Source organism: Ambystoma mexicanum, chromosome 9 (assembly GCF_040938575.1).
Source record: "Ambystoma mexicanum isolate Mex_15411 chromosome 9, UKY_AmexF1_1, whole genome shotgun sequence".
NCBI lineage: Eukaryota > Metazoa > Chordata > Amphibia > Caudata > Ambystomatidae > Ambystoma > Ambystoma mexicanum.
Genome location: NC_090931.1, coordinates 637,909,938 through 637,927,088, shown reverse-complemented (window position 1 = coordinate 637,927,088; position 17,151 = coordinate 637,909,938). Strand labels below are relative to the sequence as shown.

At 49.2% G+C, this 17,151-nt stretch overlaps 1 protein-coding gene across 1 annotated transcript in view; it reads left to right on the top strand.

Moving 5' to 3' along the window:
- The window catches only part of LOC138488402 (solute carrier family 13 member 2-like), a 418,056-nt gene that overhangs the window by 287,673 nt on the left and 113,232 nt on the right, over positions 1-17,151 (top strand). The window contains exons 7-8 of the mRNA XM_069615342.1: positions 7,088-7,306; positions 8,681-8,781. Coding sequence (XP_069471443.1) covers positions 7,088-7,306; positions 8,681-8,781 — 320 coding nt within the window. The remainder of the gene's footprint in view (positions 1-7,087; positions 7,307-8,680; positions 8,782-17,151) is intronic.

The window sequence follows — 17,151 nt, the reverse complement described above, 5'->3', positions numbered from 1 at the left end:
GAGTCCAAACTACACATCAACCTTTTGGAGTAGAGGGCAATCAGACTAGCGCAGAAGACCTTCCTGCCATCTGGTAAAGGGAAAGAATGTCCTGGTAATGACGGACAACATCGCGGCCATGTACTACCTCAATAGGAGAGGAGGTGTAGGGTCACTACCGCTGTGCAGAGAAGCAATGCAGCTCTGGTTTTGGGCAATACAAGAAGGAATCTCTCTGTCGGCAGTTCATCTAGCCTTAGAGCAGAGCACAGCGGTGGACGCTCTGAGCAGGCAGAGTGTTAGGGAGAATTCTCCAGAATTGCTAATTTCCCTTACCTACTGAGTCCCTCAGCAGCTTTGCTGGATTTCTAGGATTTATTGTTTTCACCTAGTAAGAGTGTGAGCCTTTTTTCCCATTCTTACATGTGTTTTGTTGTGTGTTTTACATGTTGTGTTCATAGACTGTGGAGCCTCACCTACTCCATAGGCATCATCTTTTTACTGTGTGTCACACAGCACCTTTAATGCAGTGACACAGGGTTGTCTTTTTCAGACTTCCCACTTTAAACTCAATTTTCTGGGACTGACTACTATCTCCCAGAACATGTTAAATTGCCATTGACTTTATTAGTCATTTTAAATTCACAGACCCAGTGCAAACTATTTTACATAGAGCGCTGGAAAGGGTTAATAGTTATCCCTTTTTGTCTGTCTCTCATGGAGCATTATTTTGGTCCCCTTTCTTTAAGATTTGGCTGGTGACAGTGGTATCTACCATATTTTTCTTACTGCGGTGTATGAAAATAGCCTTGGTACTGTTTTAGGCTTAGTAGCCTCGAACTTTAATCCGCTGGACCCCATTTACTTTTATTTGGTTCCGGCTGGGTTTATTCGCCATTTCTTTTTGTAAAGGTCTTTCTCGTGTTTTACTCTGTGCGCCAAACCAGGTTTGGTTCCTTTGTTTGCCGTCCTTTGGCAGGCTTCTGCACAGAAGCCCTCCTTAGGCGCCTGAGAGTCTAGGTAGACATGATGTGAGGGAGGAGTTTTAGGCCCCCTGCACAGGGTCTCCTTGGAGACCCAAGTCGCACTCTTGTTTGATTGTCTAGGTGACTGCCCTGCCAGGACAGCCATCCTGCTGTGTGATTGACAGCCAGGCTGTGTGAATGGGGGAAAACTGCATAAAAAGCAGGTCTCTGGGACTTGGAAGGCAGAGTCACCACTGGATCAAGAGAACTGAAGAGAAGCTGAAGGAAGAGGACTACTACCATGACTGAACCACCCGGTGAAGCCCTGCTGTGGTTCCGAATCTCCTACACTTCGACGACAGAGAAGATCTGAAAGGAATCTTCTTCCCTTGAGCTGGTGGGACCAACCAGTTCACCAAACACCAAGCAAGGCCTCCCTCCCCTGGTCGAATTTGCTATGCACAGCTGCAGTAAACCGGATAGCCAGGAGGACTGGACCCTGTTGGGTTTTAAGGAGCGCACCTTTTATTCGTTGCTTAGCTCTGCTGCTGGTTTCTTCCCTGAGCAGTGTAGGACCCTCCAGTCTTCCTCCTTTGTGTCAGTCCGACAGTCACTTCAGGAACCGTGAGTCTGCAGGATCTGCCAGGAACTTCTGCCTCAGCTACAGCATTCTTCTTCTTCTAAGGTTCAAATCCGGTTGTTCGTTCCGTCCGACCGCGGTGAAAGTGTTTTAACTCTTTTGCCAGTCCGAGCGCTTGTCCTTCTCTACTCTTTTAAGTAACTTTTCTTCCGACCAACTTCGTTTCGAACTCTTGGCAAAGGCTTAACCACGAACTACTCTGAACTGTGTGATCCTCTGCAAAGACTCTGTATCATTAACATTGGCCCAGGCCTATTGATTTGAATCCTCATTGTAGTAAGCCTTTTATAGATTGCCCTGCCTGCTTATTTGTTGGTGCTGCTTAAATGTGTATAACCTTGTCTTTCCCTCCCTTTTTAAATTGCTGGAGTGCCATTTTGCTCACACTTCATTTTGAGCTTAACTTGTCCAAAATTGATTGGGTGTTGTGTAGTGTATTAAGATTGTGATTTTTTGCTGTTTTACATTGGTGAACTGTTTTACACATGATTGTGTAAATAAATGTATATTCTTTTACTCAGAAATCTCGAGTCAGTGTTTGTTTGAACCTAAGCAATTGCTGTCCTTTGTGTAACTTCTGATACTGCTCACTTTACTCTTGAGATAAGTCTGGCTGCTCAGCCATCGCTAACACTTTACTGTGTAGTACAGGCTTGTACCAAAGGTGAATTTGTACTGTCACTTGTAGTCTTAATTGTGTGTGGTGTTCCCAAAGGTTACTGCATATGATTCTGCCTAACACAGAGCACAGTCTCCCACGAGTGGTGTTAAACAGGAAATCATATTGTGCCTCCTTCTGATTTATATTGGCCTAAGCCTAGTCGCTCTGCGAAGAAAACCGCGTTGCAAAGTTCCGATTTTAGATCGACTTTGCCGCCATTTTAAGAATCATCCGCCATTTTGATTTCTGTTTGTATGTGATTCTCTGTTCTAAAATGGTGGACTGTGTTTCTAACTTGCAACCAAGCCTTCCCGACCTTTGAGTCCTGTTAATGGTTAGACTGTCCGAGGGCCGACTGTTTAGACTAGGTAATGAGACCTTGCACCAAGCATGACCTGTTGTCCTAGGACTGTCTGCAATAACAAACCTCATCCATGAATACACATTGAGGACAATGTTATGTAAATATCGAGCGTGGACACTGGCAGAACTGCATTGTGAAGGGATATGTACTAAGGCTCACTGCTAAATCCGGGAATACACTTTGCCATTGTAACTTGTTGGAAACACAAAGCTATGTAATCCACGTGCATATTATTGTATGAGCTATATGTGAACTCGGCACAAACTCTAGACCGCAGATTATTAACCTGTAGAGGGGCTGGACAATATTGTAGGAAATGTATAAAAATGCGAATGTTTAGATGTCCAGCACTCTCCCTCCTCACTCTGATGGGCTGGTACTCATTGCGGGGTGTCGAGAACCAGATAGCTATCTGTATCAGATCTGTGTTTCTTTGTAACTGCGCAGTATTAAAGATCTGTGAATCTTTATAGCCCATGTTTGGTGTATTTCCTTTTGTGGTACTCAGCCTCGATATTTCCTTGCTTTTACAGTGGGAACTAGCTCAGGAAATCCTTCAGGAGATCTTCACCCTTTGGGGAACCCCTCAAGTGGATCTGTTTGCAACCTGTACGAACCGGAAGTGCAAACTGTATTGCTGAAGGGAATTTCCCCCAAGAGGAGCGCTAGGAGACGCATTCATGGTGGACTGGGAATTTCCACTCCTTTACGTGTTTCCTCCAGTCCCCGTCATTCTTCATGTCATCAGGAGGTTGAGAAAGTTTGGGAATTCCATGATCCTAATTGCCCCGGATTGGGCCAGGAGGACGTGGTACCCGGACATCTGGACATGTCCATATGCCCTCCAATATGTCTTCCACAAAGAGAGGATCTTCTCTCGCAAGAGGAAGGTCGGGTTCTCCATACTAAGGTCAAGACACTCAGCCCTGACGCATGGTTTCTGATTCTTAATTGTTCAATTTCTGAAAAGGCTTAGTCATTTGTATCCCCCAGTCCCATTCAATGTCCCTACTTAGGATTTCAATCTTGTTTTAAAGTTTCTAACATGTATCCCCTTTGAGCCTTTACATTTGTGTCCGTTAAGGCTCCTAACTTTGAAAACAGCCTGACTTATTGCATTAACATCAGCCCGCAGGGTAAGTGAGTTGCAGTCTCTTTCATGCAAACCTCCTCATACTATTTTCTATAAGGATAAAGTTGTCCTCAGAGTAAAACCATAATTCCTGCCGAAAGTAGTCTCCGACCTCCATCTGTCGCAGAAGATAACACTACCATCCTTCTACCATACTCCTCATTCAGGCTAAGAGGAAGAGAGGCTGCATAGGCTAGACCCACAAAGGGCTCTAAGCTTTTACATTGCAAGAATGACTACATTTCGTCACAATGATCAACTCTTTAGTGGGTATACCGGCCCCAAATTGGGCCTGGCAGTCACTAAACAAACCATATCCATATGTATCACATTGGCTATTGGAGAATGCTATAGTCTTGCGCGAAAGGACCCGCTGGAAGGGCTTCAAATTCATTCCACTAGAGGCTTGGCAACCTCTGCGGCTCTGCAAAGGGGTGTCCCAATAAATGACCTCTGTTCAGCGGCTACTTGGTCGTCCATTCAAACTTTTGTCAAGCAGTACTGCTTGGACTCCTCCTCTACTCAAGGAGGTCTCTTTGCAAAGTGAGTTCTCCTTTCGATCCATGATTAATACATAGATACTCCCTCCTCCAAATTGTAACTGCTTTGGGATTCTATGAAATATAAGGAATTTATGGGAGGACACAAACCATTCGAAGAACAAGTTACTTACCCCTGGTAACGTTCTTTCGAATGGATGTTCCTTCCACGTGTTCCTTCCACGTATTCCACATATTTCCAGGGGTAAGTAACTTGTTCTACTGGAGTTCTGGGGTTGCAAAGCCAAACTCCCCAAGCAGTTAAGCTCCCTCCCACACCCACAACACTAGAAGTTCCAGAGAGCCAGGGCACAAATAAAAGGGGCCTGGGCTTGTGTGTATGGGGTGGGGGTATTCAACCCCAATTTGGGACATATAAACCATATGGAAAAATGGGACCACTTTTGTTTGAGCATACATATGTACACATACAGAGGGCTTTTATTACGATAGGATTATTCTGGCTACATTGGCGAATAGATAATGATAAGGAGGCCTGATGGGGTTCAATACTGTGGTGCTACTGTCCTTGATTCCACCTTGTCCCAAAACAGTGGCAAGTGGTCACTGCTTTCAGTGACGTGGCAACCCTCCAGCTGGTCCTACCCAAAGACCCTGCAAGTCTTCAAGCTGATTCCTTTCTTTCACCTCCACCTGTGGGGCTTGGCACACTCTGAAAATGTCTACAGTGCAGAGCTTGCAAGCACTGCAGGACTGAACGTGGGACAGACTCTGGTGAACACACAGGTTGCTGCAGGAGGTTTCACTCGCCGGAGAGGTTCCTCTGAACTGGCTTTATCAAGGGCTGGAAGAGACTGTTAGTAGAAAGGGGTACTGCAAGCAGAACAGCTTCACCTTGCCAGGAGACAGGAGTCCCCAGGATCTACTGATAGCAACAACCCTTCAGGTCTTTTCAGGGACAAAGGCAGCACTTTATTAGGTGAGTGGTGGATTTCCTAACCCACCTCACTTGCCAATTTACGGCAATTTGTCTATTCATCTTCCCTCTGCTTCTGCCTCTGTATCATGCGTCTGTCGGCAGGATATATAGCAGGATACATAGCTGTGGCACAGGAGTACAGAGTATAAGAAAACCTATCCTTTAACATAGCAGCGAGGTGGGTACTATGTAAGCTGCAGAAAAGAAGCTCTGGCAGCAGGTTATTTTTCTTTATGAAAAGGCATACAGTTCAGTTCTTCAATGACAAGTAATCTCAAATGAAAATCTATCCCATCGGCCACACATATAAACAGCAGGAAAACAGGAAGTGACACTGATAGTACAAACAATAATCTTAATGCAGTCAGGTTGAGCACTTTAATTGACATTTAACACAAAAAATAATACTTTATATGATACTATAGAGGACCTTGAACAAAGTATTGGAGAGTGTGACAGGACAGAACAGAGAGGTATTTAACCCAAAAAATTGGAAGGTAGTAAACCTATCAGGCATTATCCTGCTGTCTAGAATTAATTGCACAAGGTGCAAACTGTTAATTAAGTGTGGTCTAGGGAAATGAAAATATTGCATGGAGCCTTTCACATATTCCCTTTTCCAATTAGTACAGCAACCAATTGCTTCTTGAAGCATTTCTGTTCCCTATCACCCCCCATCTGTACATTGCACACCAGAGACCCTCCATCAGCATAATTGACATTTTTGATAGAGATGAAAAGATCCATTGCTATCACCATACTACTACCAATGCCACTGTACCAGGTTCAAGGAGTCTAGAACTTCCACCGAGGACCGAAAAGGGTGCAGTCAAGCGAATAGAATCTTGGTAACGCAACCAGGCAAAGGACTTACTATAATTCCATAATATTTATGGCGGATTCCATAAAGACTAACACGCACTGCCTGCATTATCAGCATTGCCAGCCAACCTAGCTCCCTACCTGCCATGCATTCTGAGCATAAGTGTTGTAATGCATCACTCAATAACATTTTCCAAAATGTTTCTATATCTTATCTTGAAGTAAGGTCCAAATATTTTGAGGTGATCACTTATTTCAGGAATTTATAGAGATGATGTGAATCGTGTTCGTGTTGCACCTCGGAATCGATTAACCCCATATCTTTGATTGAACTTTATCATAAATGCCACTGAAAAAATTGATGTGTTCCTCTCAAAATCTTTCTGTTGTGATTGCATTGCTAGGTCATGACATTTTTCATTGAAAGAAAACCCTCTGAAATCAACCTGCCATATTTAGGACTCCCACAACCTTTAGAGAACTCGATGTGCTACTTAAGCTCCTTCTTATTCTTGAATGCTGTTTCAGATATCCCAGCCAGGTAATTCTCTATTGCATTAGCATTGGTGCACATGGGGAACAAAATGATCTTTAATAACTGAAAATGTACAATATTTTCAAAAACAGCCAATTCGGCTGTCCATGTAAAGGTTTGTTGTATGGCAGATTTAATCCTGACCACACCAGAAGAAGGGCAACAATGCGTGGATCTGCCCACATTGAAAGAATGTACCCACCAAGCTGACTGGTGATAGGGCCACTTCACTTCTGTCCTGGGTAGCATGAGACTTGCACACATGGTGTTATATCTAAAAGGTTAGGGGTATTCCATGTGTTGCTGGGTTAGATTTCTACACTCAGCAAATGTCATAGGCATTGAAGGTTTGATTGGAGCTGAGCGTCACTTAAATTAGATTTTGTAGTTTGTATGCAATTAAAGTCATGTTGCTTCAAAGCAGATACACTGGATTGCAAACTGTGTAATCTGTATATTTATTTGCACATCTTTCCTGCAATCTCTAATCCCACCCCTTTCATCCTGCAGCTTCCGTAAGAATTTTGGGTTTGGAATTAAACCTGAAGAAAAAGCAAAAGAAAAGAGGGCCTATCAAGTGATCCGCAGTGAGCACAGCAAGCTGGGCCCCATGACCTTTGCTGAGATTGCGGTTCTTGTTCTGTTCATTTTACTGGTGCTGCTGTGGTTCACCAGGGAACCAGGATTCATGCCAGGTTGGGCCACCATCAGCTTCAACCGAAAGAAAGAGTTAGTGTCCACTGCACTGAAAAGTGATATACTATGTGGCGACTGTCTCGTCTTCTTTTCATCCAGAGATGCACATTCTGAAATCTCAGCATCAGAAACAAAGGGCTTAATACCAATGCTTTATCGAAAGGTCTCACTACTGATCACAAACATAACATTTCTGAAATCAGAAATACACATCTACAGACTTACTATCAGACACATGCAAACTTAATGGTATCAGAAAAACATTCAGAGGTTTTGGTATCAATCACACATTTAAAAATCCGAATGCAAATCACATGTATTTATAAATCTTACTACTAGAGACTCAAATTCAAAGGACCTATTCAAATTGTAATGAGGCAAACCTGGCCAATCACAAACCTCCTCTTACACATAGGGCCTGTAGGTCCAGTTTCAAATGGTTATAATCTTGGAATGGATAAAGCATCATCTCTAAGAAGCACACGTTCTTACCTCAGGAGAACAATTTATTGTTTGGTCACACTCAGGTCTCTGCACATGTTCATTCTTCCTCCTCATGCATCCTTTCAAATGACTCACTTTTTGTTTGCTTAGCCATTATTTCTCTCTTTCAAAAATGTACTCCACAATCTCCATTCAGTCCTGTTTCTGCTCTTATTCATAAAACTCTCCTCTACACATGTGTCTGTCAATCCGCCTATTTTAGCTACTGTATTTACTGTTACCTGGACCTATCCACTTCTCATCTCCATCACCTCTTCTTGTTTCCTGCGAACCTCATCTTTCTTCTCTTGAGGACTACATTCCTCTTCCACTGTCTTTTCTATCTCGTCCACTGGCTCCTTGATTTCTCTGCTTCAGACATCGCTTTCATTACTTGGTTCATAATCTCCCCTACGTTCCTGACTTGTTTGTCTCTATTCTTCAGGTCTCAAAATCTATTTGATCGTTTTTACATTTCAGGTATCTTGACATGGATATCGCTCCTTTCTCAGAGGCTTTATTTCTTCTTGTGAATTCCAAATCCCTATACTGTCCTTACACTTCCATTTCAACATTCCTAACTCTTCCATCTCTTTTCTTGGCTCCCAAATAGCTCATTAATGACTGCTTCACATGTCCCTTTCTTGTTCACTCCTCACTTGATCCCTTCAGTTCTTTTTTCGGTCTTCTCCATCTCTCCCAATGCCTCAATTCTTGACTTCATGATTCATGTTTTTATCCTTTTATCTCAGCCTCCCATCCACTCTTTCGTCTGGTTGGTACTTTGTTTTCTCCAGCTCTCGTGTTCGCTATCTATCCTAACTCCTGCATCTATTATTTCGCCTAAACCGCTCTGCTCCACTTTTCCTTCCTTTTTCCAAATCTTATGTTCCATTACTGATGCTCTTCTTCCCTCTCCCACAGATATGTTACAGATGCCACTGTTGCCATCTTCATTTCACTCATGTTGTTCATCTTCCCATCGGCGCTTCCTACCTATGCTTATCGGAACTCAGATGAATCAGGTAAAGGTGACCTCTACTAACAAGACATGATAGCTGGGTGACACACTTTGCATGAGCCCTAGATTCAGTGCACCACCAGGAGTCAGTTTGAGAACTCCACTTACAAAACCTGAATTATGGAGGCCCAATGGAAACCCAGAATGGAGACTGGCCTCAAAGGTGCTCTCATTCCCAGCATTCGTAGGTGTTAGGTGAAGGACGAGTTAACGGGCGAGATCTTATAGCATCTGGCTAGCATGGAGGGAGCCCCCTTTTCACTCTACCACTCGCATCACGCATGGACAGGAGTGCCTCAATCCTCACTCTATTTGAGGCTTAGGGGATGAAGCTAGGTATTTCTCTATTATTATTTTTATTATTATTATTATTATTATTATTATTATTATTATTATTATATACTCTCCTCTTCAGGACAAGGCTCAGCAGGCTTTGCAGATTCCAAACCCGTAAAGTTTGCACCCCAGCTGTCAGTTCCTATTTTTCCACCTAACTGTCAGATCAGGGAATTCCTTTCATCCCTATTCTTTTGAGTGTGAATCTATTTTTGGTTCCTTTTTTGCCATTTTTTAACAAATTGGGATATTTTTTATTTTTTCGAAAGGGGTCCTACCGCTTGTAGGGATGTTTGTTAAAAAAAAGGGATTCGGGATTCAAGATGGCCGCCGGCAGCAAGTAGACGTGCCGACGGCTGCTCCCGCATCCCCCGAGGGCAATCGGTAGCTGCTGAGGAGCGGTGCTGCGCTGGGCGAGGCTGTGCGGCGTGAGACACCAGGTGCCGCGGACCCGGATCCCTTACAGCGGCGTGTGTCGGCAGCCGCAAGCGAGTGTCTCCGCCTGCGGCGAGGAGAGCCGGCGACCAGTCCTTGGTGGGCGAGAGGGCCCCTGGCGTGGGGGGAGGGGCGGGCCTGTCCCCGGTGTCTGCCCCCCTGGAGGGTGGTAGCGGCGACTGGAGGGCATCCCCGTGCGAGCAGGGCAGCCCAACGCGGTCCCGCGGCCCGGGAGCACTCGTTGGAGAGAGTGGGCTGCCTGAGACCCAGACCGCCCTACGGTGAGGAGTGCTGTCGGATTCCCCGACGGCTCAGAGGTGCGGCGGCGTAAAGAGGCACCAGAGTGGAGTGCCAGGCGCCCGGGCAGGTGGGGAGCGGGTGAGCCTTCGGGGGGGTGAGGATTGGGCGAGACCCCCCTTGGCCTGCTCCAAACGGCGGGGTGCGGCCTGACTGGTTCGGCCGCCCTCAGGAGAGAAAGCAAGGCGGGAGAACGGACTTCTGCGGGCCCTGACCCAGTGCGTGAACTGAGGGGAGGGGGCCCCGGGAGAGTTGCATACCGGGCTCCTACTCCACCCTGACGGCTGCGGAGTTCCCCTGGAGATAGCAGCTTTGGCGGAGGAACTGAGCTGGGGTCTGGGATCCCCTGGCTGGGACAGCCACAGGAGGGGGACCCTACTGACGCCGCTTGCAGTAATTACTGCCCCCACTGGGGGGTTGGCTGTGGAGGGGAGGCACTCACAGCGCTCTGAGAGGGACTTGGGGTGTGCAGCGATCTGCTTGGGAGGGGGCGGACTTCCTTCTCCCGTGTCGACAGGCCCCCCAGAAGTGCGAAGGAGCTGATGCCCTCCAAGCCTAGGAGTAGAGCGTTGCGCTCCAGCCAGCGGTCGGGGGACCCCCCGGGTACCCTCCCCTCAATGTGGTTGGCGATAGAAGGCACGGGCAATGATGGAGCGACTAATGGGCATCACAACATGACCGCGGCTCATGAAGAGGCCAAGAGCCGGGAACCTCTGACGAGGGGGGACTTCAAGGGTGAGATGCATGCCCTAAGCGAGACTTTAGCCAAAACCTTTCAGGATCAGTTTCAGCTGCTGCGGCCCTGGGGGAGCTGAAACAGGAGGTGGCCCACTTGGGTGAAAGAACGGACACACTGGAGAGGGGCCTGCAGGAAGTGGAAAAGGATGGTACGGCCAACGGGAAGGCTATCGATCGCCTGGACCTAGCGACTCGCAACCTAGAAATTCAACTGGAGGTCCTTGAAAATAGGTCGAGACGGGTCAATATTAGAGTTAAACTCTTGCTGGAGTCGGTGGCGGACAGGGACTTGAAGGGAGAAGTTCAGAGAATTTTCATGGACTTGCTGGGCGAAGAGGACCCAGAGGCAATAGAGCTGGACAGGGTGCACAGAGTGGGCCGGCTCGTTCGCAGCCCTGACGCTAGACCCCGGGATGTTCTGGCTGCGTTTGCGCGTTACGCCCAAAAGGAGGCGGTGCTGCGTGCTGCAAGGCGCCGTGAACCGGTCCAATATAAGGGCCAGGAGATCACTCTGTTTCAGGATCTGGCAAACAGTACCCTACTGAAAAGGAGGGCCATGCGACCTGTCCTCAGAGAACTCGCTAGGAAAAACGTCAGGTACAGGTGGACTTTCCTGTTTGGGCTGGTGTTCGAGTGGGAGGGTGTTCAAAGGAGGGCCACTTCTCTGCAGGAGGCGGCTGCTGTCATCCACCTTGATCTTGAGGGAGGGGGGGGGCGCTGGGAGAGCCCACTCGACCCAGTCGATTCAAGGAGACAGGGTCAGACCTTGGGCTTGGTCGACCAAAGGGGATAAAGCAAGGAAGAAAAGGGCCCGAAGGCGGCCGCAGGAGGGAGGAGGGGTGGCCGCTCGAGGAGAGGAAGAGGAGAGGGAGTCTGGCCTGGGATGATTCTGGAGATATGAACTAGGATGAAATACTAAAAGGGGGTGGTGGGATGTTGGCTATTAGTGGAGTTGGGAGGGGAGCGGAGGAGCATTTCTTGGATCATGCAAGGACAAGTGAGTCCGGGGGTATGTGGGGGGGTTTTTGGTCCGCCCTCCAAGTTGTGGTTGGGAGGGCGAAGGGTTGGGAAGGGGAAGGCTATTCTTTGGGCGGAGGGGGAGAGGGTGTGGGAAGGTGGGGGAGGTTTGAATGGTGGTCACAGCACCCAACAGGGAAGCGATGCCCAGAGGTACCGGGGGCGCGGGCGAGTGTGGAGGAGTGGGGGAGGGACCGGGGTCCCGTTCCAGACAGAAAGGTGGGGATGGTGGCCGGATGCCTTCTTGAGCCTCTGGGAGGTCGACCGGTAACGGCACAATATGCCCGCTTGATACCTTTAAGTGGCAAACACATAATGTGAGGGGGCTCAACTCCCCCCTTAAGTGCATGAAGCTGGAACAATTTGTTAGGTCTCACAAGCCAGATGTTTTGGCGTTGCAGGAGACTCACCTGAGGAGGCAGGATCAGGCTCGGCTGCGTCTTAAGGGTTTTCCCCTGATATGGTTCGCGTCTGGCCCTACGAAGAGGGGGGTGTAGCCCTTGCCTTTGGAAGGAGTATTGACTTTAAGCTGCAGGAGGTTTTCAGGGATAGTAACGGGAGATACGTGGTGGTAAGGGGGACTATAATGGATTCTTGCTACACCGTTGCGTCTATATACGCACCGAATGTGGGTCAAGACCAGTTCTTACGAGATACCCTGAGCAGCATCGAGAATTTCGCCGGGGGGCCAGGTGATTTTGATGGGGGACTTTAATTTGGCCTGGGATAGGGCTGGAGACCGCTCTGGACGTGGAGAGGGGTGGGGGGGTAGCGTGGCCTCCCCCCAACTGAGGGAAAGATGGGCAGGGGCTGGCCTCCGCGATGTTTGGCGCTCGCAGCGGGGAGGCGAGGAGGGCTTCACATTCCTGTCTGATGTTCACAAGACACAATCCCGAATTGATTATATTTGGATTTCCGCCAGTCTAATGGGAGGGGTGGAGTCGGTGGAGGTGGGCCCTCTAGGAATTGCCGATTATAGAGTGGTACAAATGGACCTGAGGCTGGGGAGGCGCAGGCCCGGGGTGTGGGGGTGGAAATTCCCGGGGGAGCTTCTAAGGGACCCGGTGATATGCAGAGAGCTGGACGACAACATTCAGGGTTTCTTTGTGCGAAACACAGCCACAGACACGAGTTTGAACACTAGGTGGGATGCTTTCAAGGCTACCCTGAGAGGGGGCCTCATCGCCTTGAAGGCGGAGAGGAATAAACGATTGAGGGAGCTGGAGATCCAGCTAGGAAGGGAGGTGGAGGCGGCTAGAGCCCAACTGCGGGAAACCCCCACAAGGAAGGTCTTTAAGGCGTATAGGTTGGCAGAGGGTCAACTAGGGATTCTGAGAAATAAGAAGGCGGAAGAAGCCATGCTGAGGGTGAGGCAAACCTTTTACGCTAAAGCTAATAAAGCAGGCTCTCTCCTAGCCCGCCTCTTGAGGGGACAAAGGGAACAGAGGGTAATCATGGCCCTTAGAGACCAAGGGGGTGGGCGACTTACCCGTGCTGAAGAGATAAAGGAGAGAGTAGTCGAGTTTTACGAGGCCCTTTACTCCTCTCAGGGACCGGCCCCTCTCCCGCAGAGGGAGTTCTTGGGGAACTTGCCCCTTCCGCGGGTTTCCAGGGAGGTTGCAGAGGAGCTGGGCCGCCCTATCACTGAGGATGAAGTGAGATCAATTATTGTCTCTCTCCCCCGGAACAAGGCTCCAGGCCCGGATGGCTACCCTGCCTCTTTTTATAAAGCATTTTCCCACCTTTTTGTCCTGCAACTGACGCAGTTATTCAACTCGTTTTGCGCCGAGGGCGGAATCACTCAGACGATGGAGGAGGCTAAGATCACCCTTATTCACAAGGTTGGGAAGGATCCGGAGGAATGTACCTCTTATCGTCCTATCGCCCTCATCAATACAAAGGCAAAAATCTTCACAAAGATCTTGGCGAGACGCCTAGAGAAGCATCTTCCCTCTCTGATTCACCAAGATCAGTCGGGTTTTGTAGTGGGACGGCAAACCGCTGATAACATTAGGAGGCTGGCTCATTTAGTAGAGAAGTCCCATAAGACAGCCACCCCGGCGATCCTCTTGGCGCTAGACGCTGAGAAGGCGTTTCACCGGGTGGAGTGGTCGTTCCTATTCCAGGTGATGGAGAAAATGGGGCTTGGGGAGGGATTCATTAACCTGGTTGCTGCAAACTATCAAAATCCCACGTCCCGCATCCTAATTAATGGGGAGATGTCCCGCTCTTTTAGGCTTCGGAGGGGGACAAAACAGGGGTGCCCCCTTTCCCTGTTACTCTACGCTATCTACTTAGAACCACTTCTGTTGGCGATACGCCAGACAGCGGAAATCACTGGGATTCCCTTCGGAGGGGGGCAACATAAAGTAGCGGCTTTCGCCGATGATATGCTGCTCACACTGACCAAGCCGAGAGAATCTCTCCCAGCTTGCGTAGCGCTGCTAACTACTTTTGGAGAAGTTTCGGGTTTGCGGGTTAACTTCCAGAAGTCTGAGCTGATGAATCTATCTCTGGGTGGAGGGGAGGCGAGGGAGGTAAGGGAGCTGTCCCCATTCAAGTGGAGCCCCTCTGGGTTACGGTACTTAGGAGTGAGGATCACCCCCTCACTGGCCGGTTGGTATGGCGCAAATTACGAGCCGGTGCTCTTAGCCATCAAAAAAGATCTACGGAGGTGGGGTGCTCTCCCTATTTCATGGCTGGGTAGGGGGGCTGTTCTTAGGCTGGTGATACTCCCCCGGGTGCTCTACCTTTTCCAGGCCATCCCGTTGAGGGTCCCGGAGAGCTTCTTTAAGAGGCTGGATAGGTTGACCAGGGGTTTTGTGTGGAGGGGGAGGGTATCGCGACTATCCAGACAGCTTTTAATGACCTCCAGGGAGAGAGGGGGCCTGGCCTTCCCCGATTTTCGTCGCTACCATGACGCGACACAGCTCAGGATAATCAAAGAATGGTTTTCGAAAGATTACTTGAAGCATTGGGTGAAGATGGACAGAGCGGTGGCTCGGCATCATCTGGGGGAAGTTCTCTGGCTCCAGCGACGGTTGCGACCTCCGCACCTCTATTTGAGCGATATTACGAAAAGCATAGCGGATAGCTGGGATCATGCTGTAGGGAGGTGGGGGACCACGACTTTTCCATCGCCGTTCACCCCTATTTTTCAGAATGGGTATTTCACTCCGGGAATGGAGGGTGGAGCGTTTCTGGTCTGGGAGGAAGGGGGATGTAAGACCTTGAGGGACATGTTCATTGGAGATAGAGTGAAAACATTTGAGGAATGCAAAAAAGAGTTCAGTTTGGGAGAGAGGGAGAGGCATCTGTATTTCCAAATTAGGCATTGGGTGATGTCTTCGGTCATAAGGCGGGCGGCGACTAGGGATCTAACCCACTTTGAAAAGTTCTTAACATCCCATGAGGGCTCTAAGGGCCTTATCTCAGCCTTGTATAAGCAGTTAGAGAAAGGTCGCCCGTGCTCTGGTTGGGCTTATATGGCTGACTGGGAGCGGCATTCGGGGGTCCGAATGGACCAGATTGACTGGGAGAGACTGTGGGCACGGATCCCCAGGATCGCGAAGGCCATCCAGGTGCGGGAGGTTTGGTATAAGTGCATGATGGGATGGCATTACACCCCCGCCCGTCTTCATGCAATGTACCCTGCTACCCCGGGGGAGTGTTGGAGGGGGTGCGGGGAGAGGGGCACGGCCCCACATATCTGGTGGGATTGTCCCGTCATCCAACCATTCTGGGATGGAATCAAACGTGCCACAGCCCAGGCTCTGGGGGGGGGTGCCATTCGGGATCCTCTGGAGATTTTGCTGGGGAAGAGTGGGCTGGAGGAGGAGGGCGTAGGAAACGGGCGCACTAAGGCGTCAGTGATATTCACCTTAGCGGCGATGACCCTCATTGCGCAGAGGTGGAAGGGGGCCGCGATCCCTACGGAGCAAGATTGGCTGAGGAAAATGTGGGACATCGTTTCGCTAGAGTGGGCCACATATGCCGCGGATAATGAACTGGAGTCCTTCCGTGCAGATTGGGGAGAGATCTTGGAATACTTAAAGGGGGACTTCCGAAAACAATGGTGCCCGCAAAGACTTAAACTCCTGGACATCTTCGGTTGAGAACTCAAGGGAGAAAGGCGGCTGCAAAGTGAGGCTCTTGGGTGCTGTGATACGGGGGGGGGCGGGGGTTGTTCGACTTTTTCCTTTTCTTTATGTTTATGCTCTTGTCATTGTTTTTTTTTTTAAGATTTTTTTTTATTTTTATTCAATTTTCAAAACCAAACAAAACACACATTTCAACTGTTTCAATATACAAAAAACATCATTGTACCATTTAGTTTCCATTAGAACTCCCCAAATCGCCCCCCCCCCCCTTAAACTAGAGCCAAATCTCCCATGTCTTCTACTGGAGCGTTATCGGGTAGTACAGTATTTAAACGGTCATTGCCCGAATCTTCTGTTTCGTTGTTACCCTGGCAGGAATTAGCCATAGAGGTCTCCAGTTGCCGCCAGGCCAGCAGGGGCCCCACTTCCTCCTCGCCCCCCCGGTAACCGCTTCAAACCAGACAACAGATTCAGCTTCCGCCCATTTCAAGAGGTCTGCCCACCATAGCTCCACCCTGGGTCGACGGGCCGCCTTCCAGCCCATTGAAATCCTGCGCTTGGCCAGAACATAAGCCAGGTCCTTCATCTTGCTTATGTGTTTGGAGTGCCTGGGTCTAGGAAAAAGCCCTAGCATGCATGACCAAGCCGATTCCACATCCAGCACCACTCCCCCGCCAGCCAGCTTCGTTTTGACCTCATACCAAAAGTTGAGCACTTCCGGGCAAGCCCAGAACATATGTAGCAGCCCTGCGTCCACCTCCCCACACCTGGGGCATTGCTGCGTGGCTAGTCCCCCAAACCTTGCAATCTTCCCAGGGGTCAGGCAGGCCCTGTGAGTAACGTACAGCTGAAGTTGTTGGAATCTAGCATTTCGAGACACCTTTTTATGGTATCTCTGTGCCCACTCCCATTGCCCATCCATCATAGGTCCTCCCACCTCCTCTTCCCAATCCTGTCTTAGTTGGAGCAACTCCTTCCCCGCCCTCACCCGTAGGAGTTCATATATCCTCGAGATTTCGTGCCCGCCCTCTGACACATCATACATGGTTTCCAGGGAGGCCTCAGGGTCCTCCGCTAGCACTGTCTCGGGCCATCTTTCTCTAATCTTTTTAACAAGCCTAGTTTAAGTTATATATTGGCCTTCATGCACCCCTGTCTCTTCCTGCAACCTCTGGAAGTCCAGTGCCTCGCCATCCTGTCATATGTCTCCGAGGGTGGCCAGGCCTACCTGCTCCCAGTATCTTCGGACTGATTCGAACAGCTGAGAGTCGTTCCCGCACAGAGCCACCAGCGGGGCCTGCCGGGAGTACGGCTCCTGATCTCCCATCATCCTCCAAGTCCTTTGCCAGATCTCCCAGCCCAGCCTCAACAGCCGCCCCCTGCCCACCATTTTATCCCTACGCAACCACACCACCTCCTGCAGGAAGTATGGGGCTGAATCTCCATGCAGA